General features: G+C 34.8%; 1 protein-coding gene across 1 annotated transcript in view; it reads right to left on the bottom strand.

Moving 5' to 3' along the window:
- Positions 1–17,739, bottom strand: part of LOC103717408 (kinesin-like protein KIN-UB) — a 72,843-nt gene extending 55,104 nt beyond the window's left edge. The window contains 8 exon segments of the mRNA XM_039118457.1: positions 13,247–13,288; positions 13,291–13,395; positions 16,876–16,913; positions 16,915–17,027; positions 17,124–17,191; positions 17,194–17,238; positions 17,241–17,367; positions 17,553–17,739. Of these exon segments, the coding sequence (XP_038974385.1) occupies positions 13,247–13,288; positions 13,291–13,395; positions 16,876–16,913; positions 16,915–17,027; positions 17,124–17,191; positions 17,194–17,238; positions 17,241–17,367; positions 17,553–17,708 (694 nt within the window). The 5' untranslated portion in view covers positions 17,709–17,739.
- Positions 17,740–18,671: the final 932 nt, after the last annotated feature.

Genomic DNA, 18,671 nt, shown 5'->3' with positions numbered 1-18,671 from the left:
TACATTAAATCCGAAGAAAATTCTCTTCCAGATTTCTTAACACGTGAATTTTTACAGGGATGATTCCTCTTAGAGGAGCATATGCTCGAGGAAGAAATTCTTCTCGAGGAATCAGGGGACGCAGTGCCAATGCACTTCCCATGAATACAGCAAATTTTCTGTTTCATAAACAGCCAGAAAGGGTACCACAGATGGTGGACCTAGCTACCTACTTGGGACAACAAAAACAAAAGCAGGTTGAACAGCAAAATGCTGCAAGAGAAAATCTCTCTTCTTCATCATCATCTAAACCAACAATGAAAGAGGTGCTTCAAGAAAGTATTATTGACACCTCATTCTTGCAAAATAATTGCGAGACTATTATAATGTACCTGAGTCCAAGTGATATCGAACAAATGGAAGACCCATGGTGCATTCGTCAAAAATATTTTGATGAGCAAGGATATCCTTCGATGCAAGACAAAGACAGACAGATAATGGAGAAATTATTGCTCCTTACTGAATCTGTGGAAATTAATCACAATTTCCATAATAATAATATAAATAATTATATCAATTATAGTAAATGTACTATTTGCAGGATCATGCAGCCACAAGAATGGGGATTAGATCCCAACAGGCCAATAATGATAACCAAGTATGGTTATGAAATTATGGCGACCTACTGGGACTACGTCGAGGCTTTCACTAACTTATTTTTTTATGAAAATTTCAAGAGAAAGCACTCTTGGTTTTTACAGGTACATCCTGATGTTCTAGCCAAACCCATTCCGGGTTGGTTCAACAAATGGTGGACTTTCTTCGGCCCTGATCTAAAAATATTACCTAAAGAATTATTAGATCTTTTTGAAGAATGGGTGGACAATCATCCCGTCATCAACAAAATGACCGATGATCAAATATGCACTACTACTTGTCCTATGATCTATTTCATAGAGAACAGAATCCCCTGGATCTGGAAGTGGACCCTATCTACTGGATTTGACTCCAAGAATATTCCAGTACTAAAAAGAAATGCTCTTTACAAATGGTGGGTAGGAATGCCCAAAGACAAATTAGATGGCATAATAACTACCATCAAAGGAAATATTCATCTTTATAAGGAGAAAAAAGTATTTGGATCTCCTCAACAATCCAGCACTGATGATGACAACTTATTTATGTCCATGAAACATAAATTAAGTAGGAGATATCCTAATATATCTGAAGAAGAAGTAAAGGCAAAATGCCTAGAGAAAATCAAGAAGGAATTCTTCGAAGCATTTGATGATAAATCTATGAAGTCTGCCTCTTCCCAACAATCTTCATCAAATACTCCCGAAAACACAAGTAATACTTATGATTGCTTAGCAGGAGAAGCACAAGATCCAAATGAAGATCTTGAAGTTCAGAATACTCCTACTCCAATGGAGGAAGTATGGCAAACTATTCTCACCCGAAGACCTGGACAAAAGGGAGCAGTCAAATCTGTCCCAAAAACAGATAAAGAAAAGACTGTGGTCACATCAAGCTCAGAATAAAACCATCCCGTGAAGAAATAGCTTCACCGACATCTTTATGTATACAGTGAACAAATGAGTGGTTCACTGACAGCTTTATATCCTGTCACCTTTTACTTTCCAGCTATGAGTGGTTTTGTAAATCTGTGTGCAACCCTGGTTTTGTAAATCTGTGTGCACCCCTGGTTTTGTAAATCTGTGTGCACCCCTGGTTTATTTTCCTCCTATAAAAAGCCCCCTTGAGATGTGTTCAAGGCAGGCGAAAAAATATCGAATGAAGAATTACTTTCTTTCATCTGATCTCTCTTAAGTCTTTCATCCCTTCTCTCATATTGGTATGTCTCGGTAAGCTAACCTTACTAAGGTAGGGAACTGAGCATAGCCAGAATGGCTGGCTAAGCTACTGGTGATAGGAGCATATGAAGGTATACTATTCAGACCTTAAAACTTTTTATTTTATTCTCTTTTCTGTACTTATTAGACTTTAATGAAATTTAAATATCTTGTAATCTAATCTCATGCTAATTAATATCATAACTGAGCAATGGTCCGTAAAAAGGCCATTTGTACCCGCTAAAGCCGGGATGGCGAGATAGGGTGTTCAGGCCGCATCCGTGAGGGACTTATAGACCAAAACTCAGATATGGTATGAATCTAGCAAGATTGATAAGATTTAAAAAACAGAGTCCTGTGATAGGATAAATAATTAAAAGTCTAATAATTATAGAAACTAGCATAAGATAAATTCTTTTAAGATCAATAATATTATATATTCATATCTCCTATTCACCATTCTGCTGCAATTATGGAACATCCTTCCATACATCAACAAGATAATCATCTTGTAAAAAATGCTCAACTCATTGAATATCCAAAATCAATGGATGAAATTAATAATTGGACAATTCCAAAAGTATTACCCAATGAAATCTATCATATAGGTAGATGGGATTTCAGTTCAAAGATGATAATAAAAACAATTGAACAAACATTCCAAACAGATGGAACACCACAAACCCTTAAATTATTAAGGAAAGAAGATATTGAAAAATATAGAAAAAAGTATCAGTTCCTACATATAGGAATGATTCAAGTAGCTTTTAAACCATTAACTTTACTAGGAAATAATACTAGTTTAATGTCAACCATCAGAGATGGGAGATGTAATCTATTTAAAGACTCCTTAGCAGCGGTGGTGGAAACTAGCCTCTGTCATGGACCAGTGTATTTCAAATGTGTTCCAAACCTTAGTCTATCTTTGACAGACACAAATTTATATGAAGCCTTAAAACTAAATATAATAACATCTGGTTATGACTTTATACCAGGTTCAGAAGTAATAGCAATAAGCTATAGACTTCATTTTAAAGTACTAAACACTCTAGTACCTAAAAACATAGTAGATACCCAAAAGAGTCAAACAACTCTAGTATATACAAATCTAGAAACAACGAGAATAGCCACAAATAGATTAATTTCATGGAATGAAATAAATTTTCCAGAATCATGGTCTATAGAAGAAGAAATTCCAACACCACCAATAGTAAACACGAACATAGACCAGATAATTCAAATGACTGATGGGTCTGTAGAAATCATGTTTAATAATTCTACAAGAAAGGTCAAAATTCCTGAAATTGGCAGGTCAATGTCAAGTAGAAGTTTCGATACAAGGCCTTCTACTTCCAGAACTAGAAACAATGAGACAAATGTTGTAGAAGAAATAAATATAAGTAAAAATAATATTCCCTATGGAATTTATAAGAGTAAGGAATCTCCTACTCGATCAGAAATGAGTTTCCATATTTAATGGATTATAGTCAAGGAAGCTACATAAGAAGAAAACTCAATGAAGAGTTTCAATCAGAAGGTAATAAACCCTTTAGAATATGGTATTTGGGAAAATTTTCTCCGCTAGAATTAAGATACTATAAAAATAAATATTATGAGGAACTGGAATACTATCAAAAGATAGAATATTTTACTCCTTGGTTTTTGAAATTTTATACAAATGAGAAAAACCAAGAAATATTAGTTCTCCAAAAAACATGGACAACGGTACAGGATGAGATAATAAACTCACTCTTTCCTCCGCAACAAATGATAAAACTTCAGTCAACTGAAGCAATGGCTTATTCCAACTTAAGTAAGATGGAACATGCTCATATAACAATCAGAGAGTTAAACACTCTAATAAGAGCTCAAAATTATACAAATGCATACTTATATTGCATAGGAACAGATTTGTTACAATTAGAAAAGAAATTAAATGCAGTACATAAAGACCTGGAGAGAGATATAAAAATTTTAGAAAAATTAAAAGAAAATCCTAAACAAGAAGATAAGGAATCAATAACTCCTGTAATCCAACCACCTCCAGAAGTAAAAAACTTCAGACTAGAAAAACCCAATGCAGAGTATGAAAGACTTAAGAGAGATCAGATGAAAGAAAGTAATTCTTCATTCGATATTTTTTCGCCTGCCTTGAACACATCTCAAGGGGGCTTTTTATAGGAAGAAAACAAACCAGAAACCAGATTTACAAAACCAGGGGTGCACACAGATTTACAAAACCAGGGGTGCACACAGATTTACAAAACCAGGGTTGCACACAGATTTACAAAACCACTCATAGCTGGAAAGTAAAAGGTGATAGGATATAAAGCTGTCAGTGAACCACTCATTTGTTCACTGTATACATAAAGATGTCGGTGAAGCTATTTCTTCACGGGATGGTTTTATCCTGAGCTTGATGTGACCACAGTCTTTCCTTTATCTGTTTTTGGTACAGATTTGACTGCTCCCTTTTGTCCAGGTCTTCGGGTGAGAATAGTTTGCCATACTTCCTCCATTGGAATAGGAGTATTCTGAACTTCAAGATCTTCATTTGGATCTTGTGCTTCTCCTGCTAAGCAATCATAAGTATTACTTGTGTTTTCGGGAGTATTTGATGAAGATTGTTGGGAAGAGGCAGACTTCATAGATTTATCATCAAATGCTTCGAAGAATTCCTTCTTGATTTTCTCTAGGCATTTTGCCTTTACTTCTTCTTCAGATATATTAGGATATCTCCTACTTAATTTATGTTTCATGGACATAAATAAGTTGTCATCATCAGTGCTGGATTGTTGAGGAGATCCAAATACTTTTTTCTCCTTATAAAGATGAATATTTCCTTTGATGGTAGTTATTATGCCATCTAATTTGTCTTTGGGCATTCCTACCCACCATTTGTAAAGAGCATTTCTTTTTAGTACTGGAATATTCTTGGAGTCAAATCCAGTAGATAGGGTCCACTTCCAGATCCAGGGGATTCTGTTCTCTATGAAATAGATCATAGGACAAGTAGTAGTGCATATTTGATCATCGGTCATTTTGTTGATGACGGGATGATTGTCCACCCATTCTTCAAAAAGATCTAATAATTCTTTAGGTAATATTTTTAGATCAGGGCCGAAGAAAGTCCACCATTTGTTGAACCAACCCGGAATGGGTTTGGCTAGAACATCAGGATGTACCTGTAAAAACCAAGAGTGCTTTCTCTTGAAATTTTCATAAAAAAATAAGTTAGTGAAAGCCTCGACGTAGTCCCAGTAGGTCGCCATAATTTCATAACCATACTTGGTTATCATTATTGGCCTGTTGGGATCTAATCCCCATTCTTGTGGTTGCATGATCCTGCAAATAGTACATTTACTATAATTGATATAATTATTTATATTATTATTATGGAAATTGTGATTAATTTCCACAGATTCAGTAAGGAGCAATAATTTCTCCATTATCTGTCTGTCTTTGTCTTGCATCGAAGGATATCCTTGCTCATCAAAATATTTTTGACGAATGCACCATGGGTCTTCCATTTGTTCGATATCACTTGGACTCAGGTACATTATAATAGTCTCGCAATTATTTTGCAAGAATGAGGTGTCAATAGTACTTTCTTGAAGCACCTCTTTCATTGTTGGTTTAGATGATGATGAAGAAGAGAGATTTTCTCTTGCAGCATTTTGCTGTTCAACCTGCTTTTGTTTTTGTTGTCCCAAGTAGGTAGCTAGGTCCACCATCTGTGGTACCCTTTCTGGCTGTTTATGAAACAGAAAATTTGCTGTATTCATGGGAAGTGCATTGGCACTGCGTCCCCTGATTCCTCGAGAAGAATTTCTTCCTCGAGCATATGCTCCTCTAAGAGGAATCATCCCTGTAAAAATTCACGTGTTAAGAAATCTGGAAGAGAATTTTCTTCGGATTTAATGTATTCAATATTAAAATCAAAAACAGACAACTGTGCCTGCCATCCAGCAAAGATTTGCTTGGATACTAAATTTTTAACATCTTTTTCTATGATCTGTTTTGCTGCTGTGCAGTCTATCCTCAACAGGAACTGTTGATTTAACAGATCACTTTGAAATTTTAAAATACATTTAACTATTGAAAGCATTTCTTTCTTGATAGTAGAATACTTCTTTTGAGTTGGATTCCATTTTCCAGAAACAAATCTGACAAGAATTTCTTTGTTATTACCAGGGTCTAATTGCTTTAAAATTCCTCCGAATCCGATATCTGATGCATCGGTTTCGACGATTTTAAACCAATTAGGATTAGCTAATGTTAAGCAGGGTAAACTTTTTACCTTTGACTTAATTTTCTTTACCTGCTTGGTGTGCGAATCACTCCACGGAATCGGACTTTTATTGAGCCTTCCATATAGAATAGCAGTATCTTCTGCTAGATTCTTATAATAATCAGATATATAGTTTAAACTTCCTAGGAATCTTTGAAGTTGCTTATTATCAATTATTTCATCAGGAAATTTTGATGCAAATTCAATACTTCTTTCTATTGGAATTATTTTTCCTTGGGAAATATAATGTCCTAAAAACCTTACTTTAGTTTGGAACAAGTTCATTTTTCTTTGTGATATTACTAAACCATTTTTATGGGCTACCATTTTGAAGTGTTTAAGATGTTTAATATGACTGGCAAAGTTTTGCGAAAATATCAAAACGTCATCTATATATACAATTATATATGGTATGTCATTAAAAATTTCATTCATAATTTTCTGAAATTTAGAAGGGGCATTTTTTAATCCAAAGGGCATTACATTCCATTCATAATGACCAAATGGTACTGTGAAAGCAGTTTTATATCTATCAGATTCTTTGATCTGAATTTGCCAGTATCCTGATTTTAAATCAAATTTTGAAAAGATAATTGCTTCATTCAGTCTTTCTAACAAATCTCTTTTATTTGGTAATGGATATCTTATCCATTTTAACACTTTATTTAAGGGCTTATAATTGATTACTAATCTTGAATTTCCTCTTTCTTTCTCTGCATTTTTATTAACATAAAAAGCAGTACAACTCCAAGGAGAAGAAGATTTTCTTATTAGTCCTCTTTTTAGAAGCATTTCTATCTCAGTTTTACATAATTTTAAATATTCTTGGTTCATCTGAGTTGGCCTAGCCTTAGTAGGAATATTTTGTTCCTTAAATGATTCCTCATAAGGTAAACTGACTTGATGTTTTTTTCTATCCCAAAAGGCATTGGGTAGTTCATTACAGATTTCATTTTTAAACTGATTCTCTATTTCATTAATCTTAATTCGATTATATGGTTTCTTTAGATCTTCTTCTATATTGTATATTGTCATTTCCTTTTTTAAGAAGTTTAGCTGATTTTCCTTTTTTATAAGGATGTCTTTGATTTCATTTATCATTTTGGTATGTGGATCCGTTATAAACAGAAATACTAACGGCTTTCCTTCCTTCTGGGCATAGATTCCAGAATTATCTATTTTTGTTATTGGCATAATATCATTTAGGAAAGGAGTTCCCAAAATTATATCTTGTGTTAAATTTTTAACTAACATAAAAGATGTTTCAATACAAACATCTTGATTACAGATATGTGCTTTAGGTATTTTATACCTGATTGGTAACTTATTTCCTCCAGCTGCAGTTAATGACTGTACTGTCTTTTGAAAATAAGTTGTTGGAATTAATCCTTCCTGGATGCAGTTCAGATCTGCGCCGCTATCTATTAATGCTTTGGCATTTTCTAGTACAAAACTCTTGTTGATTACTAGATTTATTTTTATATACCATTTTTGGTATGTTATCTGGTTTAATATATTTAAATAATCAGGAAGATCATCTGTTTCCTGTTTTATATCCTTACCTTTTATAAAGGATGTCTGAGACTCTTCTCTTGCATTTTCTAGGCTAGATATTCTAGTATTAAACCGTTCATTTTCATTTTTTAACATAGATATTTCTATTTTTAGCTGTTTTATTTCATGTTTTAAATCTTGTAAAGAAACAGATTTTTCTTTTATCTTATAACTATTGAATCTATTCATAACTTCTTGAAACTGATATCCTTTATTAGGTAATATTAATCTTGACGATTCTCTGTTATTTGGGTTCTTTTCTATTAGAAATTCTAATAACTGTTTTTTTATATTGTGATCAGTAATTTGATCTATAACTTTTAATATCTCTTCTTGACTGTTTGTCAGTATATTTAATGATCTCATTCCTACAAAAGATTTCCAATAATCTTTGTCACATTGTACTGTATTACATTGACATTTATCTGACTTTGTTTGATCTTCTGATGAAGTTATTACTTCATTTATCTCACCCTCTGATGAGCTTGAATAATTACTGTCTTCTTCTGAAGATGAGTTTATCATAAGTTTCATTAACTGGGTTTTTCAGATTATCATCTATTTCTAAGGAATTAATTTTCCTTCGCATTGAGCATCTATTTGCATAATGCCCAAATCTACCACACCTATAACATTTAGGTTCTTCTTTGATAACTCTCTTTTTCTTTTTTCTCTTAATAGCATGTTTTTCTTGCTGTTGTTGCTTCTTTTTAAAGTATCTTCTTTGCTTATATGCCTTATACTCTTTACGAGGTGTTTATGTACATATTTTTGTACCTTCTTTTCTTTCTATTTGACCCTTCTGGGTTCTCTTGCATGTCATATGTAAATTGGTGACAGAAATCACCTAGTTAGTGTTTTTCTGTTTGTGCTTGCTTTTTTATTTGTTTTTTAAGTTTTAAAATCATTACATATATTTAATCCTTCTTGAACACATACTCCTATAATTTGTCCATAGGTGTATTGTTCATAATTTATATTTATTCCACCCTGTCTATCTCTTAAAGTTTTCTTTATTCTTGCCGCAAATAAATATGGCAATCCATCTATAAATTTAGATTTCCATAATTCAGAGTTAGGATCATTTACTTGAAATACTCTGGTCATAAAGGTATCCTTATACCATCTAAAATGCGTTAAAGTAGGGCATTTTAGATTAAGTAATAGAGTTCTCATTGAATCTCCATCTTTTAATTCTAATCCTACAAAATGTTGGATTATGGTTACACACAAAGTATATACCGCATCTTGTTCAGTGTCTATACCTATTGTACCACTGCTAGTTGGCCTATCTGGGCTCTACCTTTATGGTTTTTATATGTCCCATAATTTCATTCTTTTGGTTGTTATTTAAATATGACTGCCACCATCCTTTTAACTGGCCTATAAATCCAGCTATTATGAATTTAACAATTTCATGATCAGTGTTACCATTCTGTTGGCAAATTGTTGAATACATCATTATTCTATGTATTACATCTAAAATCTGTTTATCAGACATTCCATCTATATTCCATTCATAGATGTGTTTTCCAGAATAAGAATTCTGAAATGGTTCTCTCTCCTCATGTAAGACATCTAATGGAGAGGGCCTTTTGTAATAATATTTTTCTAATGGTCTAGGTTCATATTTTATCGGATTTATTTTTAGTTCATTCATCTGTTCTTCAAACTCATCTAAGTCTGAGATATCTTTTTCAGATAATTGTTCATCTGAATCTATTTTAAGGGTTTGTGCAATTTTATTGCATATTTCTTCCGAACTACTTTCGTCTGATTGTTCGCTATCAGGGTTAGTCCTAGAATTCCTATTAACTACCCCTATATGTATTCCTTTTAATTTTTCTTCTAAAACTTTTATGAACTCTGCATTGGGTTTTTCTAGTCTGAAGTTTTTTACTTCTGGAGGTGGTTGGATTACAGGAGTTATTGATTCCTTATCTTCTTGTTTAGGATTTTCTTTTAATTTTTCTAAAATTTTTATATCTCTCTCCAGGTCTTTATGTACTGCATTTAATTTCTTTTCTAATTGTAACAATTCTGTTCCTATGCAATATAAGTACGCATTTGTATAATTTTGAGCTCTTATTAGAGTGTTTAACTCTCTGATTGTTATATGAGCATGTTCCCATCTTACTTAAGTTGGAATAAGCCATTGCTTCAGTTGACTGAAGTTTTATCATTTGTTGCAGAGGAAAGGGTGAGTTTATTATCTCATCCTGTACCGTTGTCCATGTTTTTTGGAGAACTAATATTTCTTGGTTTTTTCTCATTTGTATAAAATTTCAAAAAACCAAGGAGTAAAATATTCTATCTTTTGATAGTATTCCAGTTCCTCATAATATTTATTTTTATAGTATCTTAATTCTAGCGGAGAAAATTTTCCCAAATACCATATTCTAAAGGGTTTATTACCTTCTGATTGAAACTCTTCATTGAGTTTTCTTCTTATGTAGCTTCCTTGACTATAATCCATTAAATATGGAAACTCATTTCTGATCGAGTAGGAGATTCCTTACTCTTATAAATTCCATAGGGAATATTTATTTTACTTATATTTATTTCTTCTACAACATTTGTCTCATTGTTTCTAGTTCTGGAAGTAGAAGGCCTTGTATCGAAACTTCTACTTGACATTGACCTGCCAATTTCAGGAATTTTGACCTTTCTTGTAGAATTATTAAACATGATTTCTACAGACCCATCAGTCATTTGAATTATCTTTGAACTGAAATCCCATCTACCTATATGATAGATTTCATTGGGTAATACTTTTGGAATTGTCCAATTATTAATTTTCATCCATTGATTTTGGATATTCAATGAGTTGAGCATTTTTTTACAAGATGATTATCTTGTTGATGTATGGAAGGATGTTCCATAATTGCAGCAGAATGGTGAATAGGAGATATGAATATATAATATTATTGATCTTAAAAGAATTTATCTTATGTTAGTTTCTATAATTATTAGACTTTTAATTATTTATCCTATCACAGGACTCTGTCTTTTAAATCTTATCAATCTTGCTAGATTCATACCATATCTGAGTTTTGGTCTATAAGTCCCTCACGGATGCGGCCTGAACACCCTATCTCGCCATCCCGGCTTTAGCGGGTACAATGGCCTTCCTACGGACCATTGCTCAGTTATGATATTAATTAGCATGAGATTAGATTACAAGACATTTAAATTTCATTAAAGTCTAATAAGTACAGAAAAGAGAATAAAATAAAAGTTTTAAGGTCTGAATATTATACCTTCATATGCTCCTATCACCAGTAGCTTAACATGGTAATAATAAAAAGTTAAATAGATGATTTAGCATGTACTGAAACACAAAAATTTCAACCACAAGCATGGTAATAATAAAAGTTAAAAAGAACTTAACAACAAAAAAAACGACAAGGCAATATAAGAGCCATACTCTTTGTCCAAACATTATAGTACTTGCAGTCTCTCCTCGATGGCGTGGAGATGGGCCAATTGTACAACCAGTGAAGTTCTTGCAGTGCCTGTTAAATTTTTACAATTGTGAAAAGAACTCTTGGAGTTATTTTAACTTAAACTGCAATCCTAATTTGTTTATATATGGTCAGTTTTATTTATCAAAATAAGCATCGATCAAATTTCAGAATGCTTTGTAACTAGCTCTCAATCCAGTATCAGGGAAAAGAACTTTGCCATTGAAGACTGTCTCCAACTGCCAATGCAGACACACGTGATATAAACAATTGATTGGTGCAGTATGAAAACTATTAATGCCTTGTTTGATGTCTTTTGTTACTGTTTATTTAGTGTTGATCAGATCACAAGCAATAAGGTTATTTTTTAACAGGAGACTCCATATGATAATGCCAAATTTCGACACTCAAGCTGACCTAAGAACTTCATTTTTTGAAGTGTCGTGGGACTGCCATGCCACGACCTTTCTTAGAACTCCCCAAAACCTGAAGTATCCAAATAACACGACAAACTTATTTGCAGGAATTTAGGCAAAAATAAAATGTATCTCTTTTCTCCATTGTGTGGTTCCATGACCAAGTTGCCAGCCCCATCAAGCATATATCATGAGACTTTTAGTGCTGACTGAATGCTGCATATATCAATCCTTTTTCCAACTACAGTTTCAAATTTTGCAAGTAGATCAATTAGAACACCAAAAACCATTAGTTCCTTCAAATCAAATTTTTTATTAGTATTTCCAACCCTTGAAGCCCTAAAAAATACCAAACCAACCATATACATTTCATCAAACAAAGGAATAACATTGTAATCACAGCTTGAAATCAGACCCATAAAGCCAAAATAGTCATGATCCCTTCCAAGACAGCAATTCTAGGCTCTTGTATTGCCATGAACTGCAAATGGTGGAGTAGCATGCTCTGAAACAATATAACTTTGCAAAGAAACTCTGAGCCAATATTTGTCAGACAATCATCATAATGGGTGTAAGTGCCTTTTTTATTTATTCATATGCTTATTATAAAAGATACTTTCTGTGCACAGATTTTTCAAAAAAAAAAAAGAAAGAAAGAATAAATGAACAACACAAAAAACATATAGGTATTGCAATACATGCATACATATATTTTTGTGTCTGTACATGCATAAATGTGTGCATGCATATATACGTACATAGTACATATCAAGGATTCAAATCACAAAGATCAGTACCATGTCAATGGCTACCCACTATGGTGTGATCCTTGATATGGGGAGTGCGCCTCAGTATGCCTAGGCATAAATGAGCAAAAAAAAATTAAGGAAAAAAAGTATACCGGGTGGTACAAGTCGTATACAGGCTGGTTTGCAAAACCAGCACATTCCAGGATCCCTGTACCAGTCCCGGGACAGTAGGTATGTACAGGTGGTTTTCAATCTTTCATAGACACCCACATGCACATAATATAGTCATATACACAGATGTATGCCTATATGTGTGTGGGTATAGATATATATGTGCCATGCTATCTATCTATAAATGTTTGTAGATCTATGGATTTATGCATATACATTGTACGTAAAGCTATGTACCGATGTTCCGCATAGAGAGTGTACAGGCATATGTAAGGATGCTGTGGCTATATACACATGTTAACCAAAAAGCCTTCAGCATGTCCATGTGGATCAAACTCAGGGAGGCCTACAAGAAGATTTAGCCTTCCTTTTGAGCATGTAAGCTAAGTAATTCTTCATAAGTAGATGATATATTACAATAAGAAATACCAGATTATGGAGCTGTCAGGAAGAAAGGACAGGAAAGATTCATTTATAGAAAATCAGAGTTGTAGATGGAGGATGTAAATGTAAGTCAAGGTCTAGGTACACAAATACATATTCTTAGCAATATAGGACAGTCATGGGCACTCAATTTTTGGAGACAAAAGAGCACCAAGTTTTCTTGCTTAAATTTTTGAAAAATCATCTATGTTATATATCTTCACATTTGGCACTGATTTGTATAGGCTACTAACATTGATATATACACATAAGCTGTGAAAACAAGCAACCATCTAAGCTTTAGAAGCTTTGACCATCATAGCCTCAAAATGCTTCAATACCTCACCTCCAAATGAATCTCTAAGCAATCTTGTCAGCTTTGAATCCGAAAGGGAACATGTGGACTATTTTCAGCAAGTGAATTAATGCATTTTCCTAAGGCACTCAGTGACAGATTAATCGATTTTGCTTCTTCCAGCGAATGTCCCTCACTTCCTGACAACAATAACAACTTTCAAAAATAAAAAAATGTACAACCCAAAATATGATTGAGAATATCCATGGCAATCTGAAGGAACAGTTAACTAGCATTGTTTCTAGAACGCTCACATAATAGCAGATAACTTAAACATGTCCATACAGTGAAATGAATATACTTTAAGACTTCAGTATCTCCAATACAGGAAGTGTGAATAAATTAATAGGATAGAACGAATACACATATTTGATATAATTGAGCAAGCACTATAGACCAATTGACTGGATGACCATTAATGACAGATTATTACATATCTATCAGAAGGGAGAAAGTTCTAATAAACCATAATAAATACAAGCAGTCGACAAGTATTTTACGAAAGAAACTTAAAATTCATCAGGCCTAAAAGGATAAGTTCACTTCAGATTAGAAGTCAGAGATGCAAAAATGATTTATGAAATTATCTTGATTCACTTCATGTCATGACAAAGGATGTGACATTGCTAAGGTATATTCTAAACATGTTATCAAGGTCTGCGATCTCAGTATTGGGTATCGTAACGGTACATTACTGATTCGGTACAATATAGTTAGTATGGTACGGTATGCACCATACCGGATAGCTCTCATGCCATTTTCTGTTTTATCAAGGCTAGCCTAAAATGAGTAGTACGAGTTGGTAACACCCTAGTACGCTTTGATATGTCTTCGTACACCTCAGTCTCGGTACAGTGGTATGAGACTTGTACCAACCCTAATACTATTTTTACTAGTTTGACCCAATAAGGTGTGTATGCCTAACAGGTAGTCGGAGCAGTACACAATCATGAATGTTATATTATAGTTACAAAAAAGGGCATTAAGACAAAAGTAAATAATGACATATAATATACCAAGAGAGAAACAACAATTGCGATGAATTTATTTTTTTGTTGTGGTTAGCATGGTTGCAATATCAGTTTCAGTACCCGTACAATACCTGATGGTACAGTGCAATACAGGTCAGTTCGTAGTGTCGGCACTTTGGATGCACCCATACCAAGTATATTCCCTACCAGTATGGTTAGTACGGCAAACATGGTAGTAGTGTAAGATGAAAATAATAGTGCCTCTCCTAATTTACACTTTAAGGAGTCTAAATGCAGCTCCCTACAACCATTTTGAACCATCACAATGATGAAGCCTCCATAGACTATATGTGGTTATGCTAGCATCATACAAGCTTGAATGGAGTTATCATGACCATCTCTTGACATTTATTTTTCAATATCAATGCAATTCCTATCAATTTAGATGAAGGAATCTAGCCAATTTGCTATTAAAGATCTTGAAGCTGATTTTCTTCTCAAGGATAAGTTGTGTAGTTAAAAAATTTTATACTGTTTTATTACATACACAGTTGTATACGAGGGAGTTTGATATGAAGTTCATCCCCAAAAGTATCATAGATTGTCTATTTGGATTTCTCTACAAAGATTCTAGTCATCTGTCAATGCTCCTTGCTTCACAGAATGTAGATTTATATGCCGTTCTGATATATCAGGGACTTGACTGACTTCTTTCTCCTTTGACACCCTCACTGAAGAAGCCTTAGCTGATATTATTCTATTAGTCCCAGCGCTAAGCTCTAGCATTAGCTCTCCAGCAGTCTTGGTTTTATGAGGGTTTGTCAAAGCTTACTAGCATTTTCTAGTCCTTCACCATGCATCTCCATTTAATTAGTGGGCAATTGCAATTCTTTATGACAGGGAGGGGCTTGCTGATCTCCTTCCATCACAACTGTGGAAGGGCCCGAAATAATATTGTACTTAGTGTAACATAGTTAACTCGTGATTTCTAACATTATATAACTTGCATTATATGCAAAATCTGTAAATTGTAGAAAAGCAGATATGGAACAAGACAAAATAATAAGAACCAAATTTAGAGACAATGGATAAAAAGGAACACATAGATTAATTTTCTTGTCAGGCATAATGATTGGTTTTGCAAAAGACGAATGCATGTATGAGGTTTTAACAACTTGATGAAGGATAATAGATACCAAAGCAACTTTATGCATAAGGATTTCCTCGAGGTGAGAAATATGAACTAAGAAGAAGATATATAATTGGTAAGTTCAATTGTTGAAAATATGAATGATAGCAAGTAAAGAGTTGGAAGCAACTGTCGGCAAGACTGCTGATTTCCAATAACAGGATCTGCTTCAAGGCTGCATGTGCCAGTACTACTAAACATTTTGAGGAGGAACATTCTGGATAAGCCAATGATATAGATTTAAGTGATGAGGCAAGTACAGGTAACTATCAACTGTCTTATGTAGAACAAAAAAAGAAGCATAGGTGTGCTTCAACAATTGAATTTCATTGTTTCTCAAGAATGAATCAGCAATTATTACCAGCCATAAACATGTCCGATAGGTAATCCTCATCAACATTGGTCATTTTATAGGAGCATTGGCAAAGGTGCAATAAATAGTATTGAATGCAAGGTTTGCCGAACCAACGTTAGGGCGTACCAAACCAACTAGTCGGGGATCGCCACCGGCACGTTGGATTCCCCTCCACCGGGTGAACTTTTCAATTCCACTGGGCATGATTCGAGATCATTCGATGTTGGAGAAGTCCCCCTCACTCGCAAATGCCTAGCGTCCCGCACCCCACTCCCTCCCCCTCCCCCCCCCCACGCTCCAAGAACCGCCCCAGCGCTCCCTTTCCCACTCGCAACATACACTAGCGCTCCCTCCTCCCTACAGCCATCATGATGGTTCGAGAGTGGTAAGTTCCTCTTCCCTCTCTTTCATGCCGTGGTTACGTTAGGTTTTATGTCCCTCCCCTTCTCTCTCCATCTTCCTCTCTCTCTATTCTCTCTCTATCGCGCGCACGCACTCGGGTTGTGTTAGGGTTTCCCAGCCCTCCTCTCTCTCTCTTCTCTCTCTCTCTCCTCTCTCTCTCGCGTCCTTTATCCTTTCTCCCTCTCCTATCTCCTTGTGTCGATATGCCCCGTAACAGCATAGTACGGACCTGTACATGCCGAACCGGTCACTGGCCAGTATGCCCTCCAATATGGTTCAGCAAATTTGCATGATTTTTCCAAATCACAACCTAGAATTTGTTCCTAGCCCATGAATGATGATCAGTAATTTTCCTTAAGTAGCTAAACATGGATGGGAGAACAAAATTTGGTCATGTGGTTCAAGTAGAGTTCAAAAGGTGAGGAAGTGACTTAGCAGTTTAAGTAATTCGCATGTGGTTGCCATGACTGACCCACTGATAATATAAGTGACAAAGACCCGCTAGCAGGTCAGTTCAGATATAGGTGAAGCCTGTACATCTTAATGTATACTGCAAACCCAGCCTTGGCCACGTTACATTGAATGCTTTATATGCAATATAGTTAGTCATATGATATCTGATTATCTACAAACAACAAGAAGAATAATTGAAAAGAAAAGAAAATCGTCCATCAATGACTTCATGTGCAGAGCAATCTTATACCTGATTTATCTATTCGCTCTGATCCTGCAAGATCAACACAACAAGCTGCTTTTCCTAACAATAGGTGGCCTAAGAGAAGAGACAAGGGTGGACGCATTGCAATTCTCTCTAGGTAAACCTGGTTCAGAATCATGCCTTCCCTTAATTGACCTCTTAACAGTACCTGAACCAAAAGTAAGTAAGATATATAATTATTCTACTTGAACAAAGAGGATCCAAATTCACTACAACAATCACAAATAGGAGACTGTAACAAAAATTTGATAAGTTACCATAAGAATAGCATGGCTTCGAGATGACTCTGTATTCAACTTGTGTTTGCGGCGAAGCGGTGAGCTTCCCCTAGTCTTAGAAGTTCTACAAGCTCCTCTGATTTCTTATCTCTACAATGGTGGCCCCAGGTAGTGAAACATCCCCTGTCTTTGGATCTTCTACAATGGCAATGTTATCATTTCCAGGAACAAGAAGGTCCTGAATGGTTTCCATATATAGCTGCGCAAATCCATAAAGAATGCATTAGCTTGCAGCCAAAAAACATCTCTAATGCAGTTAAATTTTTTGCAGTCTTGGAAAGCAGGAATGAAATTTCCAGTGATATTACAATACAAAAGAGTTAATTTCTCAAGAAAAGTAGAGAAGGGTTAGATGATAGTATATTGTTATAATGGCCAGGGAACCTGCAAGTAGGATACAGATATGGAATCTGTATCTGGAGATGTATCTGCAAGAATATCCTCCATTGCACGGACCATAATTCCCCGGGCAGCATTGTCTTCCTCTCCGAGCCTTCCAAGAGTGAAAGTCTTCCCAGTACCAGTTTGTCCATAAGCCATAACAGTACCATTATTATCCCTCCAGAACACTCTACACAAAGAAACGAGGCTTCATCACAAGCTGCAACAAATGAAATCCTAGGAAGTAATGACAGGAAAAAATCTGACTTGAGGGGGAAGCAAAATCAATCTAACATGGACCAAAATCACATAACCTAAACCAAGCAAGAATAAGAAGCTAATGTAGGAGCCCTGAACATAGAAATATTGAAAGTGAACACAAAAGAATCAGTCAGACCTATGAATAAGGAGGAGATATGACAAAGCATTTGACAACACGATATGTCATTCTTCCACAGACAGATCCTTTGTTTCCAACAAAGAACTTGTTAATGGTTAATTTGCCTTTGACAAAAGGGGATTTGAAAATTATTTTCATGCAAATCAAGTGGTCTTCGACTCTCAGCTCTATTGCATGAAGATAGTTACACAGTTGCATAGTCCCTTTCAAGACAGCAAGCAAATAAGCAAAGGAATATATCAGGAGTTCCATTTGCATGTCGTTGTTGAAACAAGACTTCAAGAAGGCTCTACAGGTCACTATTCAAAATAGGAAGTTTCATGTAATAATTTAAGGGAGAGAATGACAAACAGTGTAGTGCTTGAATGAGCCATAGTGCTTTGAGATGAAATTGATAAAATTAGAGAAGATGTTCCCATAAGCCTAACACTCTAAAAGGGATGAGAAGAAATAACGATACCACTGGATGTGGTTTCTTAAATTTGTAAGTCTAGTCAAACCCTAGGAAACAATATCAAGAAGCTATAGTTACAGTTAATTGTTTCCATGAGACAAATTCAGGTATGTTTATTCATAAAATCCTTGGAATTTAGGGGACAGTTTAACAGAGGGAATTTGATGAAGATAATGGCAATTGATTAAAGATATCCTATTGTTCAGAGAGAGAGAGAGAGAGGGGAGGGGGATAATTCGTTTTTGCCTGCAAGAAATTGAAGTTAGAA

The sequence above is a fragment of the Phoenix dactylifera genome, unplaced genomic scaffold (assembly GCF_009389715.1).
Source record: "Phoenix dactylifera cultivar Barhee BC4 unplaced genomic scaffold, palm_55x_up_171113_PBpolish2nd_filt_p 000352F, whole genome shotgun sequence".
Lineage (NCBI taxonomy): Eukaryota > Viridiplantae > Streptophyta > Magnoliopsida > Arecales > Arecaceae > Phoenix > Phoenix dactylifera.
This window is presented reverse-complemented; position numbering and strand designations above follow the sequence as displayed.